The 18,467-nt window shown below is 54.1% G+C and overlaps 4 protein-coding genes across 4 annotated transcripts in view; 3 read left to right on the top strand and 1 right to left on the bottom strand.

Annotated features, from left to right (window-relative positions):
- NXN (nucleoredoxin) overlaps positions 1-6,012 on the top strand; it is a 46,597-nt gene extending 40,585 nt beyond the window's left edge. Inside the window, exons 6-8 of the mRNA XM_059487163.1 lie at positions 75-254; positions 2,631-2,755; positions 4,823-6,012. Of these exons, the coding sequence (XP_059343146.1) occupies positions 75-254; positions 2,631-2,755; positions 4,823-5,005 (488 nt within the window). The 3' untranslated portion in view covers positions 5,006-6,012. The remainder of the gene's footprint in view (positions 1-74; positions 255-2,630; positions 2,756-4,822) is intronic.
- A 992-nt stretch (positions 6,013-7,004) lies between these two features.
- On the bottom strand, positions 7,005-9,225 carry MRM3 (mitochondrial rRNA methyltransferase 3). The gene is made up of 4 exons (XM_059487252.1): positions 8,993-9,225; positions 8,176-8,420; positions 7,740-7,907; positions 7,005-7,586 (listed from the first exon to the last, which is right to left on the bottom strand). The coding sequence occupies exons 1-4, from the start codon at positions 9,223-9,225 to the stop codon at positions 7,072-7,074; spliced, it is 1,161 nt and encodes a 386-aa protein (XP_059343235.1). The 3' UTR covers positions 7,005-7,071.
- A 53-nt stretch (positions 9,226-9,278) lies between these two features.
- GLOD4 (glyoxalase domain containing 4) lies at positions 9,279-14,066 on the top strand. The gene is made up of 9 exons (XM_059486963.1): positions 9,279-9,380; positions 9,862-9,911; positions 10,499-10,619; positions 11,030-11,174; positions 11,375-11,511; positions 11,811-11,897; positions 12,004-12,117; positions 12,198-12,284; positions 13,185-14,066. Exons 1-9 carry the CDS (start codon positions 9,291-9,293, stop codon positions 13,248-13,250), a joined length of 897 nt encoding a protein of 298 aa, XP_059342946.1. The 5' UTR covers positions 9,279-9,290; the 3' UTR covers positions 13,251-14,066.
- A 776-nt stretch (positions 14,067-14,842) lies between these two features.
- On the top strand, positions 14,843-18,169 carry GEMIN4 (gem nuclear organelle associated protein 4). The gene has a single exon (XM_059486962.1). It carries the CDS (start codon positions 14,936-14,938, stop codon positions 18,125-18,127), a length of 3,192 nt encoding a protein of 1,063 aa, XP_059342945.1. The 5' UTR covers positions 14,843-14,935; the 3' UTR covers positions 18,128-18,169.
- The last annotated feature ends 298 nt before the right edge of the window (positions 18,170-18,467 follow it).

Here is an 18,467-nt window from a genome sequence, read left to right on the forward strand (position 1 = left end):
AGGCCATAGGAAAAAGCCTTTTTCCCCACACCCTGTGTCTGGCCATTCATGTTTGGCTGTTTTTCCCACTGCAGGCATCCCCACTCTGATTGTGCTGGACGCCAAGGGAGAGGTGATCACGCGGCAGGGCCGGGTGGAGGTGCTCAACGACGTCGAGTGCCGCGAGTTCCCCTGGCACCCCAAGCCCGTGCTGGAGCTGACGGACTCCAACGCCGTGCAGCTCAACGAGGGGCCCTGCCTCGTTCTCTTTGTAGGTATGGATGGAGCACCCCTGCTCTGGCAGCAGAGCCTGTGCTGGGGAAGGGGGCTGGGTGACCTGAGAGCTGGCCACAGGGCTGGGGACTGCCTCTGGTGATGACAAAGGAAAGGATATCACTTCCATTTCCATTTTCCATCACTGTGTGCTCACAGAAGGGCCTGTGGAAGCCCCTTAGCCCCTTTCCTGTACCACAGCAGCTCACAGGGGTTTGCCAGAGCCTGCTGTGCCCACGGGGCTCCTGCAGCTCCCACACACCCCCCTGGGATGCTGGAGCAGTGATTGGCAGCATGGAGGAGCTGTCATAACAAAGGTGTGGTGGTGGCTGTGGATAGGAATGCTGATGAGCTGTTGGGAGTGTGGGAAATACACTGTCACAGCTGGTGCTGGTGGAGATGGGAAAAGCCTTTCTGGAGCAGGTACTTGAGGCACATGTGATGTAACAGAGGAGTCAGAGGAAGTGTATGTGCAAGGGATTAGAGATCTGTGCTGGAAACCACAGCTAAGGGCTTGAGCCCTGAACAGGGCTGTGACAATCAGAGCAGCCTTTCATGCTCTGCTGGTCCTTGATTTCCCCAGTTCCCCTGGCTGCAGGACAGGGTAAGGTTTTCCCCAAAGTTCCTGTCCTTTCACTGCTAACCCACACATGAAGCTTCCCTGCAGTTAGAAACAGGCCTGGAGCTACAGATGGCTCATTCTTCATCACTTCCCTGCCAGCAATGGACACAATAACTCAGGAAAGGGCATGGCTGGGATGAGCTGTGCTGCAGGCTGAGCCCTGGGGTGGACACAGCATCCCAGGCAGGGAGTTGAGGGGGTGCAGCTGTCCCCTGTGTGCTGTGTGGAGTTTGGGGGTGTGCTTCTTCAGCCCCCCTTGCCTTGCTGTGCTGTGCCTGGCCCAGGGCAGGGCTCCTGTCCCGCTTCCCTGTGTGCCCTTTGTGAGCAGCACACACTCCTCTGCAGCTCTGATAACATGGCCCTCGCTCCTTTCCTTCTTCCCTTTCAGATTTCCTTTTGACCCTGGTTATTTATTCAGCAGAGCCCAGCAGGGGATGTGAGCACAGAGCCAAAAATCCTCTCCTGACGCGGGAAGGGCCGGCTGGCCACGCCAAGCCTGATGGATTGGGGCTGGCCCTGCAGGCCTCTGCAAAGAGTTATTTTTATCTTGCTCTCAGCAAAGTTTTTCTATCACCTTGCTGCAAACAGCTCATCAGGGGAACAGCTGGGGCTCTTGCTCACTGCTTTTGGGGGTGGATGGTCTTGATGAAACCCACCAGTGATGTGCTGGGGCAGAGATGCAGCTGGTGCAGGGAATGGGGGCTCCTGGCCAGCTTTGTCCTGCTGGGAGACCCCCCGGCAGAGCAGTGCCTGCACTGCACAGGCAGCAACACCCCCAGGAGAGGGCAGCTTAGCAAGTGCTGGTGCTGAATAAATGCTGACTGATGCACCTCCTTCCCCAGAGGGGTTAGGGCTGGGTTAGCCAGAGTGCGCAGGGCTGCCTGGAGCACCGCCAGCAGCTGATGTTTGTAGGAAGAGCAATCCCTGCAGACACCCCCTAGTCAGTGTATTTATCACTGCCCTGCACGCAGGACAGACCCTGAAATCCAGTGTGCAGGACCTCTGAAATCTTCTGCTTTGCTTGGAGAGGAGGACAGGGATGGGTGAAGCAAGGGCAGAGAGTTTTCCTGGCATGGGCATGGCTTGTTCCAGCTGGGGCTGGACCTGTTGTGGTGGTTACATCAGAGACCATGAGGGGAGACAAGGGGCTCTCTTCTGCCTTCTTCCTTTAATGCCTAAAAGTTGTCCCCAGATTGGAATCTTTTAATCTCCACGCTTCCCAAGGACGCAGACTCTCCTCTTTCCAGCTCACTATTTGAACTGCAGTGGTGGCTGGCATTTCATTGATGCTGCCATCTCTTTCTGCCCTACCTCTGTCAAATCAAAGCTGCCTTCCCAGCGCTGAGACTGGAGCAGTAAAGCTGCAGCTCAGCCATCCTGAGGCAGAGGGACGGTGGGTGGTGGGCAGGGGTGGCAGCAGCCTCAGATCAGTGCCTTTGTTTGGTCTTCAAAACACTCTCAAACCACAAAGCAGCTTTTTTGTGCCTGTTTGTCCCTGCACCAGGGAGTGAGCAGTGGAGTATTTGGGGAGCAGGAGTTGCTCTTCAGTTTGGTGTTTCCCTGTAGTGCATTTCCCTGGTTCCTCCAGAGCTCTGTGCCTTTGAAGTCCGTGCGGCGCATCCGGGCTCCGGTTTCCTGCCTGGTGGTGCTGTGGGACAGAGCTGCCAGCTCCTGGCCCGTTTGCATCCTTTGATCCTAACCTCCTTTTTTTGCCCTGCCTCTTTTTGTTTTGTCTCCACCACCCCGTGCCCTGCAGATTCAGAGGATGACGGGGAGTCGGAGGCGGCGAAACAACTGATTCAGCCCATAGCTGAAAAAATCATAGCCAAGTACAAAGCCAAAGAGGAGGAGGCACCGTTGCTCTTCTTCGTGGCGGGTGAGGTAAGTGAAGAGGAGAGCACAGGGCTGTGTCCTGCTGGGTACAGGGACTGAGCTGAGTTGGGTGCTGCTGCTGTTGTTGTTGTTCATGGGGTAAACTGAGGCACGGAGCTACTGCAGATGTCAGGCAGCACAGAGCAAAGCCAGACTTGAGGCCTTGCTCAGTCTGTGTTCTCCCTAGCAAAGGGTTTGCTCTGAGATAGAAAAGCCTGAAGGTGGGAGAGGACAGGCAGAGTGGGGCAGTGGGAGGGAGTGGAGCTGCCATGCTGGGGCTGCTGCCTGCTCAACCCTGAGGCTGTGCAGGCAGGAAGGTGGCTGGGCAGGGGAAGAGGAGCAGGGTTTGGTTTTCAGCCTGACCCAGCTAGTGAAATTTTGGCTGTTTCTCTGAGCTGACCATGTTTTTCTTGGCTGGGATGGTATTTGAGGCATGTGCAGGCTGCAGTGCTCCAAGTCAAAGATCTGCTGGAGAGAATGGGAAGTGGGAAAACTGGAGGACTTCTGGCCTCCCTTGCATAGACACTTTGCCTTGCTGCAGTCTGGCAAACGAAGGTTTTGTGTCAAAAAAGCTCCCAGCACCCCCAGGCCTGCAGTTCCCCTCCCACATCCCTGCTCAGGGCCTGGGCAGGTGGCAGCGGCTGCGCCTGCTCCGTCCCCGCACGCCCACGTCACACTGCAGCGCTCCATGCGCGGAGCCCTCCGGAGCCGCCCTGCGACAAAAGGGTCCCCAGTGCCACACCCAGGCCCCCCCAGCCAGCCAGGCCCCCACTGCCACCTCCCACAGCCCCTTGGGCCCCCTCCGTGCAGCCGCTCCCGCTCCCACCAGCGTAACGGGTCTCTGAGCATCCCAGCTCAGCCCCGCACCCTTGAATAAGTCCCTTGTTGGAAAGGGCTATTTTGGGAGGGTCCGGGACCTTCCCCCCTCCCCCAGAGCCTGGCTTGCCGGCTGTAGTGAAACATTGCTGCTATTCATGCAGCTCCCGACGGCCCTGCAGCAGCCAGCCCGAAGAATGGGGAGCGTCCGGCACATCCCATTCATCCGTCACCTCAATAGCCGGGAGCGCTGGCCCCGGGGCTCCGCTGGCCCCCACGCACAAAGCAGCCCGGCCATGGCCAGAGCAGGCGCCTCCCATCGCTCTCCCAGCACCGTCTGCACCGATTTTGCATTGATTAAAAAATATTCCTCGGTGCCTTTGTAAATAAAGGACGAAGGCGTCCCGACACCTGGGTGGGGGGCGGTTGAGGCGACGAGCCCAGCCCTGCTGGCCCTTCCAGCCACGTGGTCCAGCTGCGCCAGAAACCCCTGCAAAGGAAGGGGAGGCGCGAGCGGAGCTCCCCAGCACTGCAGAGCCCCGGCCGCCAACCAGGTGGATGGAATCCAGATTCCAGATTCCATTCCTGCCCCTCGGAAGGGGCGCGCAGGAACGCCCCGCTGCGGGTGCGGCACAGCCTGGGCTCGGGGATGAATCGCGCCAGCATCGGCTCTTTGCATCCCGCAGCCTTGGGAGGGATAAATCATTGCCTTTGCCTAGAGCTGAGCCTTGTCTGGTGAGGGGAGAGCAGCCCTCTCCTCCTGCAAGCAGCCTGCTGCTCCTGTGTGTGCCCAGACACTGGGACCTGCTGGTGGGGTCTCAATTGTTGGCTCAAACTCTCCATCCCATCCCCGTTCTTTGTTTGGTTCTGGGCGTGCTCTTGGGTCCCTTTGGTACCACCCTTGGTGAGCAGCGAGGCCATGGCTGTGCTGGCAGAGAGCTGGCAGTCCCCACATTCAGCACTTGTCCCCAGTTCCTTGAGCTGTGGGTGTCCCAGAGGCTCTGGGGTGGCTGGAGCAGCAGGTCAGTCTGGGAGCAGTGCCTCTGGGTTGGAGGAGTGTGTGTCCCATTCCAGCCTGGGATAAACCAACCCAGTTTGGTTCTGACACAAACCACAAGCAGAGCAGGCACCAAGATCAATGTTGCCTGCTAGTGCTGGTGCAAGGCCCAGCCTTGTGGGATACTCTGTGGCAGCAGCAAACTGCTCCTGGTCTCCTGGCTCTGCTCTTGACTCCTCTGTCCTTCTCCTTTTGGCCTCCAGGACGACATGACCGACTCCCTGCGGGATTACACCAACCTGCCCGAGGCTGCACCCCTGCTCACCATCCTGGACATGTCAGCCAGGGCCAAGTACGTGATGGATGTGGAGGAGATCACACCTGAAATCGTGGAAGCCTTTGTCAGCGACTTTCTAGCAGACAAGCTAAAACCCGAGCCCATCTAAGGGCCCCTGTGCCAACAGACGTTATTTAAAACCAGGTCTCTCTTCCGCCGCTTGTGGATTCTCCAGCGTGTCCTCACGCCCGACCCAGTATCCAACCTTCTTGTGGTGCCTTGTTTTACGCAGTGAATCCTTCTCCTAAGCAAACTCCTTGAGATGCACTTTCAGCAGGGAGTTGTTGGCGTTTGGAGACTTCGCTTGTGCTTCATGGTGATATATTCTCTAATAACCAGGCCAGAACTGTTACAGTATCGTTATTTTATACACGGCACTAGCTAGCAGGCAAATCTTTTTGCATGGTGTTCTTCCCAACGTATGCATCAGGCAGTGGGTGGGGTTCTTGGGGCTCTTTTCTTTCTCCTCCCCCTCCCTTCTTTCCTTTCTCACCACCCCTGCTGACTAAATGACTTCCAGGAAGCAATAAGGAAACTGTCCCCATCGCCCCTGGCCAGTTCATTCTCTCCCACGAAAGTGCCCTGACAAGGCCAAGAAAAAGTCTTAACTGCTGACAACCTCTGAAAGACCACGGCACAGCCAAGCTCTTCCTCCTGGGGGTGAGACCTTCCCTTGTGGGTTTGCCACCCCCCACTGCAAGCACCGACAGCCTTAGGCAGCGCTGGCTGTTGTGTCAGGGTCCATCCCCCTGCCATGGGTGGGTATTCCCTCTGTCCCTCCCACTCTGAGCCAGGAGGAGGATCACCACCGGGCTGCCCTCACCTCTCGTCTCTTCCTTGTGCTCTCCCTGTCCCCTCTCGTCCCTCTCTCTGGTATGAATTGTCCTCTCCCCTCTTTGTTAGTTGATTGAGATGTTTTTCATAGGTGTGTCCCAAACTCAATGTCAATGGTGCTGTTCTTTAAAAAAAAATAACCAAAAAAACCCCTTCCCAAACCCTAAGAAAAAAAAACAACCCTCCCTCCCTAACCCAAGCAGCACAGCCGAGCCCTTGAAAAGTGACATTGTAAAAACTGTACATGGTGATTGGAACTTTGTAATAAAACTGTTACAATGACCTCGTCCCCGAGGTGCCATTGCTGTGTCCTGCTGTCACAGAGAGGAAACGTGTGGGGGACAGGAGCCCACAGCCTGTCCCCATGGATGGGGGGCTCCAGGGATTGTGTGGCCCCCTGGGCTCACAGCCCCTGCCTGTGCTGCTTTGCTGGCACTGCTCAGAGCTCTCCAGGAGGGAGGGAGCCCTTTGGCAGCCACTGGGGCGTTCCCAGCCTGCACAGCCCGTGTTGTGCAAGCCCCTGCTTCTCCCTTTCAGCTCATTAGTCAGCCATGGCAGGATTAGGGCCTCCCCTTTTATTCTGCTGCAGCTTCCTGCCCTGCCAGGAGCTGGGAAGGGCTGCCAGCTCTGCCTGCATAAACCCAGCCTGTGGTTTGCATGTTTCAGGGGTTCCCCTGTTCAGCAGTGATGAAGTGACTGGGGAGCAGCTCCAGGAGCAGCCCAGCACCTCCCGGCAGTGTGGGCAGGAGGAGCTGGGACACCCCACAGCACAGCCATGGCCATGGCAGGGTTGGCAATGATTGCTGGAGCACAGGATCTGGGTAAGCACAGGCAGGACCCTTTCAGGCAGCAGCAATCTGGTCTTTGTGACCCAAAACCACAGCCAGGCTGGGAAGGACACACACTGTCAGCAGCAGCTGGGCTGGGGCTTCATGGATTTCCTGGATAAAAGAGCTGGAGCAGGGAGGAACTGGCTGAGGTGAGGCCAGGGCTGCTACCCTTCCCTTCCCTTCCCTTCCCTTCCCTTCCCTTCCCTTCCCTTCCCTTCCCTTCCCTTCCCTTCCCTTCCCTTCCCTTCCCTTCCCTTCCCTTCCCTTCCCTTCCCTTCCCTTCCCTTCCCTTCCCTTCCCTTCCCTTCCCTTCCCTTCCCTTCCCTTCCCTTCCCTTCCCTTCTCTAGCATCACCGTGTGGCCACCACATCCACTGGGAGCCACACGTTCAATCCAGCACTCTCCAGCCTTAAATACTCATTTACTACAAACCAAACAGCCCGAGCTGCTCTTTTATTAACCCTCAAGGAACCAAATGCAAGAAGTGCTCCTTCAGCACCCAAACCACAGTTCAGCCTGGCACAGGCAGCTTGTGCCTGCCATCCTCCTGCTTGTGCCTGCACAGCAGCTGCCTCCTGCCCTCGAAGAGCAGGATGCCAGCAGCGATAGCAGAGTTGAGGCTGTCCACGCCTGGCACCACGGGGATGAGCAGCCTCCTGCCCCCTGTGCTGGCTGCCAGCCCCAGTGCAGCTGGGCTCAGGCCCTGGGTCTCCCCTCCAACCACCACGGCCACTGGTACCTTTGCCCAGTCCTCGTAGTAATGCTGCACAGCCAGCTCTGGGATTGCTGCTCCCTCCTCATCCTCGTGCTCAGGAGCAGCCCTGGGGCTGGGTTTCACAGGAGCAGAGGCAGCCCCTCTGGGCAGGGATGAGCTGCTGGGGGCGTTGTTGTCGGCCACGCAGACCTGGGTGCCCGCAGGGAGGTTGGTGGGTACAGAGTCCCAGTCCAGGCTGGCGATGATGGGCACACGGAAATGAGCCCCCATTCCTGCACGGAGCACCTTTGGCTCCCACGGATCCACACAGCCTGGGAAGAAACGGGGAGGAACAGTGACAGCACAGGGATCCACACCAAGGTGGGATTCACACCACAGCCAGCCACGCCAGCCACTCCTTACAAACTCTGGGGAACATCTCCAAGCACCTCATTCCTCCCCTTACCCCCGAACTTTTCTCTTACCTTTGGTGAGCAGCACTTTCTCGCAGCCTGCTCCTGCTGCAGATCTCAGAATAGTGCCCAGGTTTCCTGGGTCTCGGATGTTGTCGCAGATGAGGAGCAGGGGCAGGGAGTTGGCGAGCTGAGCTGCAGGGTAGGACATCTTGGCAGGGTCAGGCTTGGAAAAAATGCCTGAGGAAATGGAGTGTGACAGGTTTATGAGTGACCCACCCCAAGGAGAGGCCTGAAAGAGTTGGCCCAAACCTCACTAAAGATGTGCTGGAGGAAGCGTTAGGAAAAGCACCACCTAAAGGAAGTTTGAGCAGAGTTTGTCACTTGGCAAGGAAAACTTATTTTCCAGCAGTGCTATGTCTAAGGAAAGATTATTAAGAGAGTCATTATCCTAAATATGAAAAGTTTCCCTTTGGGCAGTGTTGCAACTGTTTCAGAGGCAACTTACCGAGAAGCCCCTGAGGAGTTACGAGGTCAGACCAGGTCTTGATGTCTTCAAATTTCACCTTAACCAAGCTGGCTCGTTTTATCTCAGCCTCAGGCAGCAGCTTCAGGTGCCTCAAGGTGCTGAAGAAGAGTGTCTGTGGCACAGCCCCTGCCTCCAGAGCATCCTTGATCAGCCTGTGCCCCTCCAGCAGAACCTTCCCGTGATTATCCCGAAACTTCTTTGACTTGGCGATAGTCACCACTTTTCTGTGGAGAAATCATTCAGGGAATGTGGCTGTGATGCTCACAACACCTCCAGTCTGACCTTCACCAGCCCCTCAGAGCTCCTCTGGGAGGTCACAAAGGTGATCTGAGGGATGGAGCACCTGTCCTAGGAAAGAAGGCTGGGCAAGGTGGCTCTGGGGTGACCTTTCAGTACCTGAATGGGAGCTGGTGAAGGACTGCGACAAGGGCCTGGAGTGCCAGGACAATGGGGAATGGCTTCAAATTGCCAGAGGGCAGGATTAGATGGGATATTGGGACGGAATTGTTCCCTGTGAGGGTGGTGAGGCCGTGGCACAGGTTACCCAGAGCGGCTGTGGCTGCCCCCGGATCCCTGGCAGTGCCCAAGCTTGCTTGGAGCTCTGTGGGAAGGTGTCCCTGCCCACGTAAGGGGTGGAACGGGACGGGCTTTGAGCTCCCTTCCACCCCAACCATTCCCCGGTACCCTCAGCCCGGCAGCGCCTGTCAGACCCCCCTCCCTCCCACGGGCAGCCCTTTCCCTCCAGCCCAGCGGGGCTCTGAGGGGCAGCACGGCCGAGCCCGCTCCCCGCGCTCACCCCAGCCTGCGGTCCCCGGCCGCCGCCTTCTCGTACCACAGCCCCGGCGCGGCCGCGCCGCGCTCCACAGCGGGCGGCGGAGGCGGCGGCGGCTCCTCCCGGGGGCTCTGCGGCTGCAGCACCCGCACGGGGCTCCGCCGCAGCGCCCGTACCCCGCGCCGCCCGCCCGGCTCCGCCCGCGGCCCGCGGGGCCTCAGCAGCGCCCGCCACAGCGCCCGCCAGGGCGCCGCCATGACACCGCCCCGTGACGTCACCGCGGCACCGCGCAGCGCCCCGTGACGTCACGGCCGCCGCCGCCATGGCCGCCCGCAGGGCGCTGCACTTCGTCTTCAAAGTGGGAGACCGGGCCCGCACGGCGCGGTTCTACCGGGAGCTGCTCGGCATGAGGGTCAGCGGCGGGGATCGCTGGGCTCGGGGAGTGGCGGCTGCGGCCGGGAACGGGCGGGTCTGCGCCCTCCGTGTGCCCGGGGCGCGGCCCTGGGGACGGGACGGGGACTGGGAACGGGGATGGGGAGAGGAACGGGGATAGGATGGGAATGGGGATGGGGACGGGGATAGGAATGGCATGGGGATAAAAAGGGGGTGGGGATGAGGACGAGGATGGGGATGGAATGGGAATGGGGTGGGGATAGGGTGGGAATGGGGACGGTGATGGAGACGGTGACGGGGAAGGGATAGGGATGGGGATGGGATGAGAATGGAATAGAAATGGAATAGAAATGAAATGGAACGGGATGGGGATGGGGTTGGAGCTGTTTCCTTCCTGCTCCCTCCCGCTTCCCCGGGCTTGGGGAAGGCGTTTCATGTTGGAATGAGGGGCTGGATCCCTGGGGTCCCCTCCCGGCCCAAGCCGTGCTGTGGCTCTCCAGGTGCTGCGGCACGAGGAGTTCGAGGAGGGCTGCAAGGCCACCTGCAACGGGTGAGTGCCCCGAGCTGTTATTCACACCAAAGTAAGGGTTATCTTGTCTTCTATTCAATTTCTTCCCTTGGAACATACAGCCCCCCACTCTGCAAGTGTGGTGTTATATTGAACATAAATACCACATCTATAAATTTGTTCTTAACTGAATTATTTCTCATCTTACCAGGAATTACATCCAGTTCCCACTGATTGTTTATATAAGCATGGCACTATCAGGGTTCCTGAGTTAAAAATCCCTCCTGTTAGCCCCAAAGGCTTTTGTAAAGAAAAAGGAATGAAAAAAAGAAGAAAGAGGAGCACATTTTATTCTAAAGTGGAAGGAATCTTACAGTTTGGTGCACTTTCCTATTTAGCAATAAGGAAGTGATTATGTAATTGCAGCTAATGAGCAGCCTGTGCCCTTAAAGCACTGTTAATGAGGTGGAATTGCTTTTATCATATGGGCATGAATGACAGCCCGGGGTCAAATCTGCCAGATCTCACTCTAGAAATGCAACTCCCCCTTGAAACACAAATACTTGCAGCTCTTGGTGGTTCATTGCAACACTAATGACATTAAAATATGGGTAATATTTATATTGCAGCCCTTATGATGGAAAATGGAGCAAGACCATGGTGGGCTATGGACCAGAGGACAATCACTTTGTGGTGGAGCTGACTTACAATTATGGCATTGGGGAATATCGCCTGGGCAACGACTTCCTGGTGAGTTCCACTGCAAGCAGCCAACCCTTCTCATGATAAACTCATTTACCTTAATAATTAGAAGCTCATTTGTTGTATGGGTTGTACCACCTGCCTTTTTTTTTTAATGCTGTTTGGTCCCTTCAACACTTCAGTGCTGCTTTTGTGGTTGTCTGCAAGATGGAAGAGCAGATTTGTGCTCACTTAAACATTTCTGGAGCTCTGCCTCTGCTCTGCTGTTTGCTGCCAGATCCACCAAGGAATGCTGAGCTAGGAAGGACTTGCTGCAGGAAAACACTCTTATATTTATTATTTTAATAATTTTTTTTTGTGATTTAGTGGCTGGCAGCAGGTGGAGCTCTTGTGTTTGCTGTGTGAAAACAAGTGATGCCTCTGCATCCACCCCATGGATTGTGTTGTGTTCTCTCTAGGGCATCACTCTGGTGTCCAGCCAGGCTGTGAGCAATGCCAAGAAGATGGGCTGGCCCCTCAAAGAGGTCACCTCTGGTGTCTTTGAAACTGAAGCCCCAGGAGGATACAAGTTCTACCTGGAAGACAAAGAAAAGCTCAAGCAAGGTGAAATATTAACCCCTATTGGTGTCCAACAGAGATTTACCAGTGGGGTGTCAGAGTGTGTTTATTTTGATGGCATTTTGTAAAACATAACACTTTTTTTATCGTTTCTCTGTTAATTCTCAAGAATACCCATGACATTAACTGTGGGTTTTAACCTATAATATGTTTGTAGCTAATTTGAAATTATTGCAATCCTCAAGATCCCGTGTGGAAGGTAACCCTGGGTGTCTCAGACCTGCAGAAGTCTGTGAGCTACTGGTCTGGCTTGCTTGGGATGAAAATATATGAGAAGGATGAGGAGAAACAAAGAGCTTTGCTGGGCTACGCTGATGACCAGGTCAGTCCTTGGAAAAATCACCAATTTCCTGAGAACAGAATCTTAAAAGGAAAAAGTTCTTAATTGAAGCAACTATGCCCTTAATTAGGAGTGTTTTAATTGAAGGTGTGTTGAATTGAAGCTTTTAAAAAAAGCAGAGCTGTTTGCTCTGGCTTGGTAGGAAAGGCGTGGATGGGGGATTTTGGAATCACCAGATGCTGGAGGAAAAGCTGCAGCCTGGAGAGCAGTGAGCAGTGTCCCTGCAGGCCAGGCTGTGTTTTGTGTTTTTCCCTGCAAGCCAGGCTGTTTTTCTGTTGCAGTGCAAGCTGGAGCTGAGGGCTGTAGGAGGGGCAGTGGATCACGGGACAGCGTTCGGCCGCGTCGCCTTCTCCTGTGCCAAGGACGAGGTACCAGCCCCCCTTCCCTCAGCCCTTTCCCATTTTTAGTATTAACAAAACACACCTTTTTATCTTCCTGGCATTGAGGTGATTTGAGTTTGTTTTCTGTTTCCAGCTGCCCAGCATTGAAGCCCTGATGAAGAAGGAGAATCAGAAGATTCTGACCCCTCTGGTCAGCTTGGACACACCTGGCAAGGCCACGGTGCAGGTGGTGATTCTGGCTGATCCTGTGAGTGAAACTGGGAACAGGGATCAAACTGGGGTTAAATTCTCCTGGCCATTGGGTATAACTGAGCTGCTTCCTTCCAGGATGGACATGAAGTCTGTTTTGTGGGAGATGAAGCATTCAGAGAGCTGTCCCAGGTGGACCCTAATGGTGACAAGCTGTTGGATGATGTAAGTGACTGCATGTTCATTTTCTTCCTGATCAGAGATACATGTAATTTTTCTCATAAAAATAATTATATTTTAAAATATTTTTATTCATTTTTTATTATTTTATATATTTATTTTTATTTTATTATTATATTCTGTTATATATTTTAATTTTCATTTATCCATAATTTTATTTTATTATTTTTATTATATTTTAGTATATATTTTATATCTTAACCTTATTTATATTTTGTTATTATTTTAATTATTATATTATTGTATATATATTTATTTTATTTAGCTATATAATTATTATATTTTATTTTTTTCATTTTCAGTTTTATTTATCTATATTTTTTATTTTACTATTATATTTTAGTATATATTTTTATTTTTAATCTTATTTATATTTTGTTAATTTTATTATATTCCAGTATATATTTTTATTTGTATTTATTTTGAAATTTTCCACATTTTATTTTATTAGTTTTATTATATTTTATAATACATATTCATATTTTATTATAAATAACCATATTTATAATAAATATGAATGAATGAAATCGAATGATTATGAATGTCCATATTTTTATTACACATTTCCATGTTTTTATTATTTTTATAAATTTTAAAATTTATTTTTAAAATCTAATTTTTACTCATAAAAAATTGAGTTTTTCCTAGAAGCAAATTACCCAGGCTCGGTAAGGAAAATAAATCAATTTTTAAAGCTCACTTTGTGCCCTAGTTGGACTTGTCCAGCTTCACTCTTGGGGCATAGTCACATTGTTTGCTGTGGCATAGAACATTGGTTTTCAGTGTCAATTCTCCTTATTAATGGCTAAAAAATAATTAATCCCTCCAGAGAGAGAGGGATAAATTATTCCTGCTGTTCTGAGCACTTCCCCTGTCTTTGTGCAGGCCATGGCTGCAGACAAGAGTGACAAGTGGTTTGCTGAGCACAACATGAAGAAAGTTTCAGCTTAGCTGAGGAATGGCCTGGGCTGCTCCTCCGTGCCTTGGAGCCCTTCCAAGAAAATCCCAATCCTGTTAAAGAGCTGCCTTCCCAACCAGAGGCTGCTGGGATGTCCCGTGGTGGATTTTTGGGTTGATTTGAGCTGATGTCTCTGCCTCTCACATCTCCTCCTTCCCAAAAACTGGGGCTGTGCAGCAAAGGAGCAGCTGAGCCCTTGCCTTCAAAACCAGGGATCACCAGTCAAGAAAACCTCACATTTCTGTGGTGTTTGAAAAGAAAGGTGAACAGATTCGTTATTTTCTGATTAATTAATTTTATGATTAGTTTGCTTTAGCTGATGTTTATTTGCAGGCTAGAGAGGAGATTTTGAGGTAGCTGTGGCTACTCCCCCTCTCCAGTGGGGTGTGGGGTGCATCCCTTTATTGGGAACAAAGAAATGATCTGTGTGAGTGCTCCATCCTTGTTTCATTCCAAGGTGTTTCCCCAAATTCCAGGGGGAAATTTCACTCGAGAGCCCCTGGGGTGTTTCTCACTGGGATCCTGCTGTTACTGGGATGGTTCTCACCCCTTCTCCAGGAGATTTCCATGGGCTGAGGCTGTGCTTTGGGGTTTGCAGCTGCACTGTCTGCTGAGGTGCCAGGGGCAGCTCAAAATAAGTTTTGCAGTTAGGTTTTGGTGAGAAATTTTTGGACATAACAGTTCAGAGTTTGTTCTGTTGGAATGAAGTCACTCTGCTGGAAATGCAGGGAGTCATTCCTGGCATTGTTTGTGCTGCCTGACTGCTCGTTTTCCTGATGAAAACCTTAAATAAAATACCTTAAATCTGATTTTCATTATGAAACTGAAATGAATTTCATGGAGAAGATCAGGCAGTGTTGGCACTTCTGAGCTGCAACAGGAAAAATTCCTGCTGCAATTTTGTCTGAGCTTTTCAATTCACTTTCAATGACGGTTTTGAATCCTATTGGTCAAATTAAACACGTTGATATTGCAGCATGACAATTAATTAATTAATTAAGTCTGATTAAATTAGTTTTAATGACTGTTTTGAATACTATTTGTCAAATCAAACATGTTGATATTGGAGCACAGAATTTATGAATGAATGAATGAATGAATTAAGCCCACTTCAATTCGTTTTAATGTTTGTTTTGAATACTATTCATCAAATTAAACACATTGATATTGAAGCGTGGCAATTAGTGAATGAATAATTAATTAATTAAATGCAGGTTTTGAATCTATTGGTCAAATTAAACACGTTGATACTGGAGCATGGCAACTAATTAATTAATTAAATATCGGCTTTGAATCCTATTGGTCGAAATAAACACGTTGATACTGGAGCATGGCAATTAACGAATTAATTAATTAAATGAATTAATTTAATGAATGAATTAATTTAACTTAATTTGAATCCTATTGGTTAAATTAAACACGTTGATATTGGAGCACAGCAATTAATGAATGAATTAATGAATTAAGACCACTTCAATTCGTTTTAATGGCGATTTGGAATCCTTTTGGTCAAATTAAACACGTTGATACGGGAACGCAGCAATTAATGAAAGAATTAGTTAATTAATTAATTCAGCCCACCTCCGCTCCGCCGGGGGGCGCTGCGGGCTGGGGGGCGCGGCTTGCGGCGTGACGTCAGCGCATCGCCGCGTTGACGTCATCTCGCGGCGCCGCCGCCATGGAGCCGGCGGGGCGCGGGGCCGCGATGGCGCCGGGCTGCCCCGGGGGCCCGTGGGCCGTGGGCGAGGAGACGGCGATCCTGCACGGCGGCTTCCTGCTGGCCGCCCGCCTGCTGCAGCCGCGGCCGCTGCGGGAGCTGCGCAAGGCCGACTGGGCCCGCGCCGGGGTGCCCATCACGGACGCGCTGCGCGAGATCGGCGAGCGCTGCCCCTCGCCGCGGGGCCGCTGGAAGGAGGAGGCCGTGGCCATCGTGTGGGCCAAGATCCTGCTGCCCGCCCCTCCCGCGGCGCTGGAGTGGGGCTGGAAGGAGGACGGGTTCTTCTCGGTGGGCGCGATGATCCCCGATGTGAACCACACCGCGCTCTTCGAGCTGGTCAAGGCGCTGGGCGCGCCCCGGCTCTTGGTGCAGCTGCTGCTGGCGCTGCCCCCCGGCGTGTGCCGGGCACAGCTGGAGAGCTTGGTGCACTACATCTCCAGCGACACGTCCCCGTCCGACGTCAGCTTCTTCCTGGACGTGTGGTGGGAGGTGCTGAAGCACAGGGAGGGACAGGAGGATGCCACGGTGGCGGCGTTCGGCGCTCTGATCCATCAGCACGGCGGGGAGCCCTCGCTGGAGGATGGGCTGCAGCCCCCCAAGAGGTTCAAGGGTGACCCCGCTGCCCCCGGGCTGCCGGCGGTGCTGCTGCAGGGGTTGAAGCAGATCCGAGGCTGCATCGCCCAGCCCCGCCTGAGGTGCCACGCCCTGGCCAACCTGGCCGAGCTGCTGTGCCTGTCCTCGGCGCTGAGGCCAGGGGACAGCCCCCTGCCCATCGCAGAGCACCTGGCCAAGCTGAGTGCCATGGTCAGGCTCTGGAGCAGTGACCCTGACAGCCAGTACCACCCCTGTGGGCTGGGGGAGAAGGTGAGGGAGGCACAGAGGAGCATGAGCCTCCTGTGCCTGACCAGACCCTCTCGTGAGGAGCTCTTTGCTGGCTTGGACTTGCTCTGCAGCTTGTTGCAGGCCTGGGGAGAGGAGCTGCAGGACACTCTGAGGGCAGCTGAGGAGCTGAGCTTCGAGAGCTACCGGCTGCTGGAGGCTCTGACCAGCCTTGGGAAGAACCTGGATTCCCTCTCAGAGACCACAGACCTGGGAGAAGGTGAGACACATCTGGTGTCAGAGCTGGCACAGCTCACCAGGGACTTCCTGAGGGACACCAGGGTTGTCCTGGAGGATCTGGACACCAGCCTGGTGTCTTCAGTTGCCATGGCCATCATTGCACAGAGGCTGGACCACCATGTGGACACCTGCTCTGTTTTTGCATCTGAAAAGACCTGGGCTTGTTCAAAGGCCTGGGTCGAGTGCCTGGTGGAAAACAAAGCTCTGTTCCAGACCCCTGAGCTGGTTTTGAAACTGCTGGAGACACTGGTGAGCTTTGCCACATCCCACCATGACAAGGAGGCCCAAGAGCTGCAGATGCAAGTGACCAAAGCCATCGTGGAGTGTTACACTGAGCTCTCACTGAGTGACAAGAACAAAGTGATCTCAGGTGTCCTGGCGTCCTGGGGTGGCCCAGGTGTGTCCCAGAACGTGCAGGTTGTCAGGGAGGGGTTCCAGGAGGACCTGAATGTGACTTTGAACCAGATCACAGAGAGTGTGTCTGACGAAGGCCTGGCCAGGGCTGTGGCTGCAGTGGCCAGGCTGACACTGCTGTCCCCCGAGGCCACAGTGAAGCAGGTTTGTCACCTTGCTGTGGTCAACCTTGGAGCACACCAGTTCCTTGCCCAAATCCTCTGCTCCTTCCCAGCACTGAGCTTCCAGGAGAGCCATGAGGATGCAGGCAGGCCAGGCAGCCTGGTGCTGAGGTGTCTGCAGGAGGCAGTGTGGGGGAAGCTTTCCACAGCAAGGGAAGAGGAGCAGTTCCTTCAGTTCCTGGCCTTTCTCATGCACCCAGGCTCAGCCGCCCCCCTTGTGTCACCTGCAGAAGTGACCAAAGCCTTTGTCCTTCCCTGTCTGAAGTCAGACTCTGCTCAGATTGAGCTGAGCCTGCAGATCCTCAGTAAAGTTTTGGGAACACCGTCCTGCTCAGAAGAGCACTGGATCAAATCCTGCCACCCATTCCCGCTTCTCCTCAGCCTCTGCAAACTTCTGGATGGTTACACCAAGTACTGGCATCAGCCTAGGGAGCAGCTCTTCCCTTCCCTGGAGACCAAAGATGTGATTCTGAACGTCCTCTGCCAGCTCTGTGAGCTGCTGGGCCCAGAGATTTTCCCCTCCTCGGAGCTGTGGGTGCAGTCTCTGGCCTGGCTCCACAGGAAGGTGGCATCCCTGGACTGGACCGTGGGGCTCCGTCTGAAGAACCTTTATGGGGACCACTTCAAGAACGAGGTCCCAGCAACGCTGTTTGAGATCTGCAGGCTCCCTGAGGACGAGTGGACATCCCAGTCCTGGCCAGCCTACGGGCCGGGCAGCGGGCTGCTGGCGTGGATGGAGTGCTGCTGCGTGTCCCCCGCGCTCAGGGACACCATGCTGGCACTGCTCTCCGTCAACGTGGACAACCCTGAGGAGGTGAATCTCTTCAGCAAAGGCTTCCTGGTGGCTCTAATCCAGGTGCTGCCCTGGTGCAGCCAGGGTGAGTGGAAGAGGCTGGTGCCCGTGGTGGAGCAGCTGCTGCGCAGGCAGGTGCTGCACGTGCCCTACACGCTGGAGTACGTGCAGCACCTGCCCCTGCTCAACCTCCGCCCCTTCTCCTGCCACCTGCAGCTCTCCGTGCTCCTCCTCAGGGGCTTCCAGCTCCTCTGCAGCTCCAGCTGCTCCAGCTGGCTGCCCCCAGAGGCCTGGCTGCACCTGGTGCAGCTCTACTGCTCCAGCCTCACCGAGCTGCTGGCCTCCCTGCAGGCCACGGCGGGAGCCGCGGCCCAGCCCTGCGCGCAGGAGGTGTCCTTCACCTGCATCCAGCTCTTCTGCCACCTGCTGCACGTGGCTGCCATGCTGCCAGCTGGGGGCTGCGAGGAGCCCCTGCTGGTGGTGGCCCTGGAGGTGCTGTCCCAGTATGAGGCGTCCAGCAGGGCCGATGTGTCGCCGTGCGCCGCGCTGCGCAGAGCCAATGAGGGGCACTTCCTGCAGTCCGTCACCCACAGCCTGGGGCACCAGGAGCTGCGCTGCACCCTCCTGCAGAAGCTCAGCAAGCTGGGAGCACGCTCAGAGCACTGAGCTGGACCTTGTAAGATGTGTAATAAACCCTTGTTTTTAATTTTTGAGTTTGTTCCCTCCCTGCGGTGTTCCCCCACTAAGCAGTGGAAGTAGGAGTATAAAGATGGGTAGGAGGAGCCGCTTTGGTTTTCCATTGGAATAACTGGGCACAGCTGTTCCTGAGCCAAACTGCCAGTTCTGTGGCTGCAGCCTTGCCTGCTGGCTCTCTGCATTTACACAGCAGCCTCCAGCATCGAGGAAATCACTTCCCTCTGGCTGCTTTGCCACCAGCCCTCTCCTAGTCCCGGGAGAATTGCTGGTTTTGCCACGTGCTGCCTGAGGCTGGAAAGCAAGTTGGAGG

The sequence above is a fragment of the Ammospiza nelsoni genome, chromosome 21 (genome assembly GCF_027579445.1).
Source record: "Ammospiza nelsoni isolate bAmmNel1 chromosome 21, bAmmNel1.pri, whole genome shotgun sequence".
Classification (NCBI taxonomy): domain Eukaryota; kingdom Metazoa; phylum Chordata; class Aves; order Passeriformes; family Passerellidae; genus Ammospiza; species Ammospiza nelsoni.

What these genes read in the sequence shown, in the direction of transcription:
- GEMIN4 (XM_059486962.1), top strand. Translation starts at nt 14,936, where the DNA reads ATGGAGCCGGCGGGGCGCGGGGCCGCGATGGCGCCGGGCTGCCCCGGG.
- GLOD4 (XM_059486963.1), top strand. Translation starts at nt 9,291, where the DNA reads ATGGCCGCCCGCAGGGCGCTGCACTTCGTCTTCAAAGTGGGAGACCGG. An exon ending in CAAAGAAAAGCTCAAGCAAG is followed by an intron (nt 11,175 to 11,374) that starts GTGAAATATTAA and finishes GCAATCCTCAAG; the next exon opens with ATCCCGTGTGGAAGGTAACC. An exon ending in TGGGCTACGCTGATGACCAG is followed by an intron (nt 11,512 to 11,810) that starts GTCAGTCCTTGG and finishes TTTCTGTTGCAG; the next exon opens with TGCAAGCTGGAGCTGAGGGC.
- MRM3 (XM_059487252.1), bottom strand. Translation starts at nt 9,225, where the DNA reads ATGGCGGCGCCCTGGCGGGCGCTGTGGCGGGCGCTGCTGAGGCCCCGC. An exon ending in GCCGGGGACCGCAGGCTGGG is followed by an intron (nt 8,421 to 8,992) that starts GTGAGCGCGGGG and finishes ATTTCTCCACAG; the next exon opens with AAAAGTGGTGACTATCGCCA. An exon ending in GAAAGTGCTGCTCACCAAAG is followed by an intron (nt 7,587 to 7,739) that starts GTAAGAGAAAAG and finishes GTTTCTTCCCAG; the next exon opens with GCTGTGTGGATCCGTGGGAG.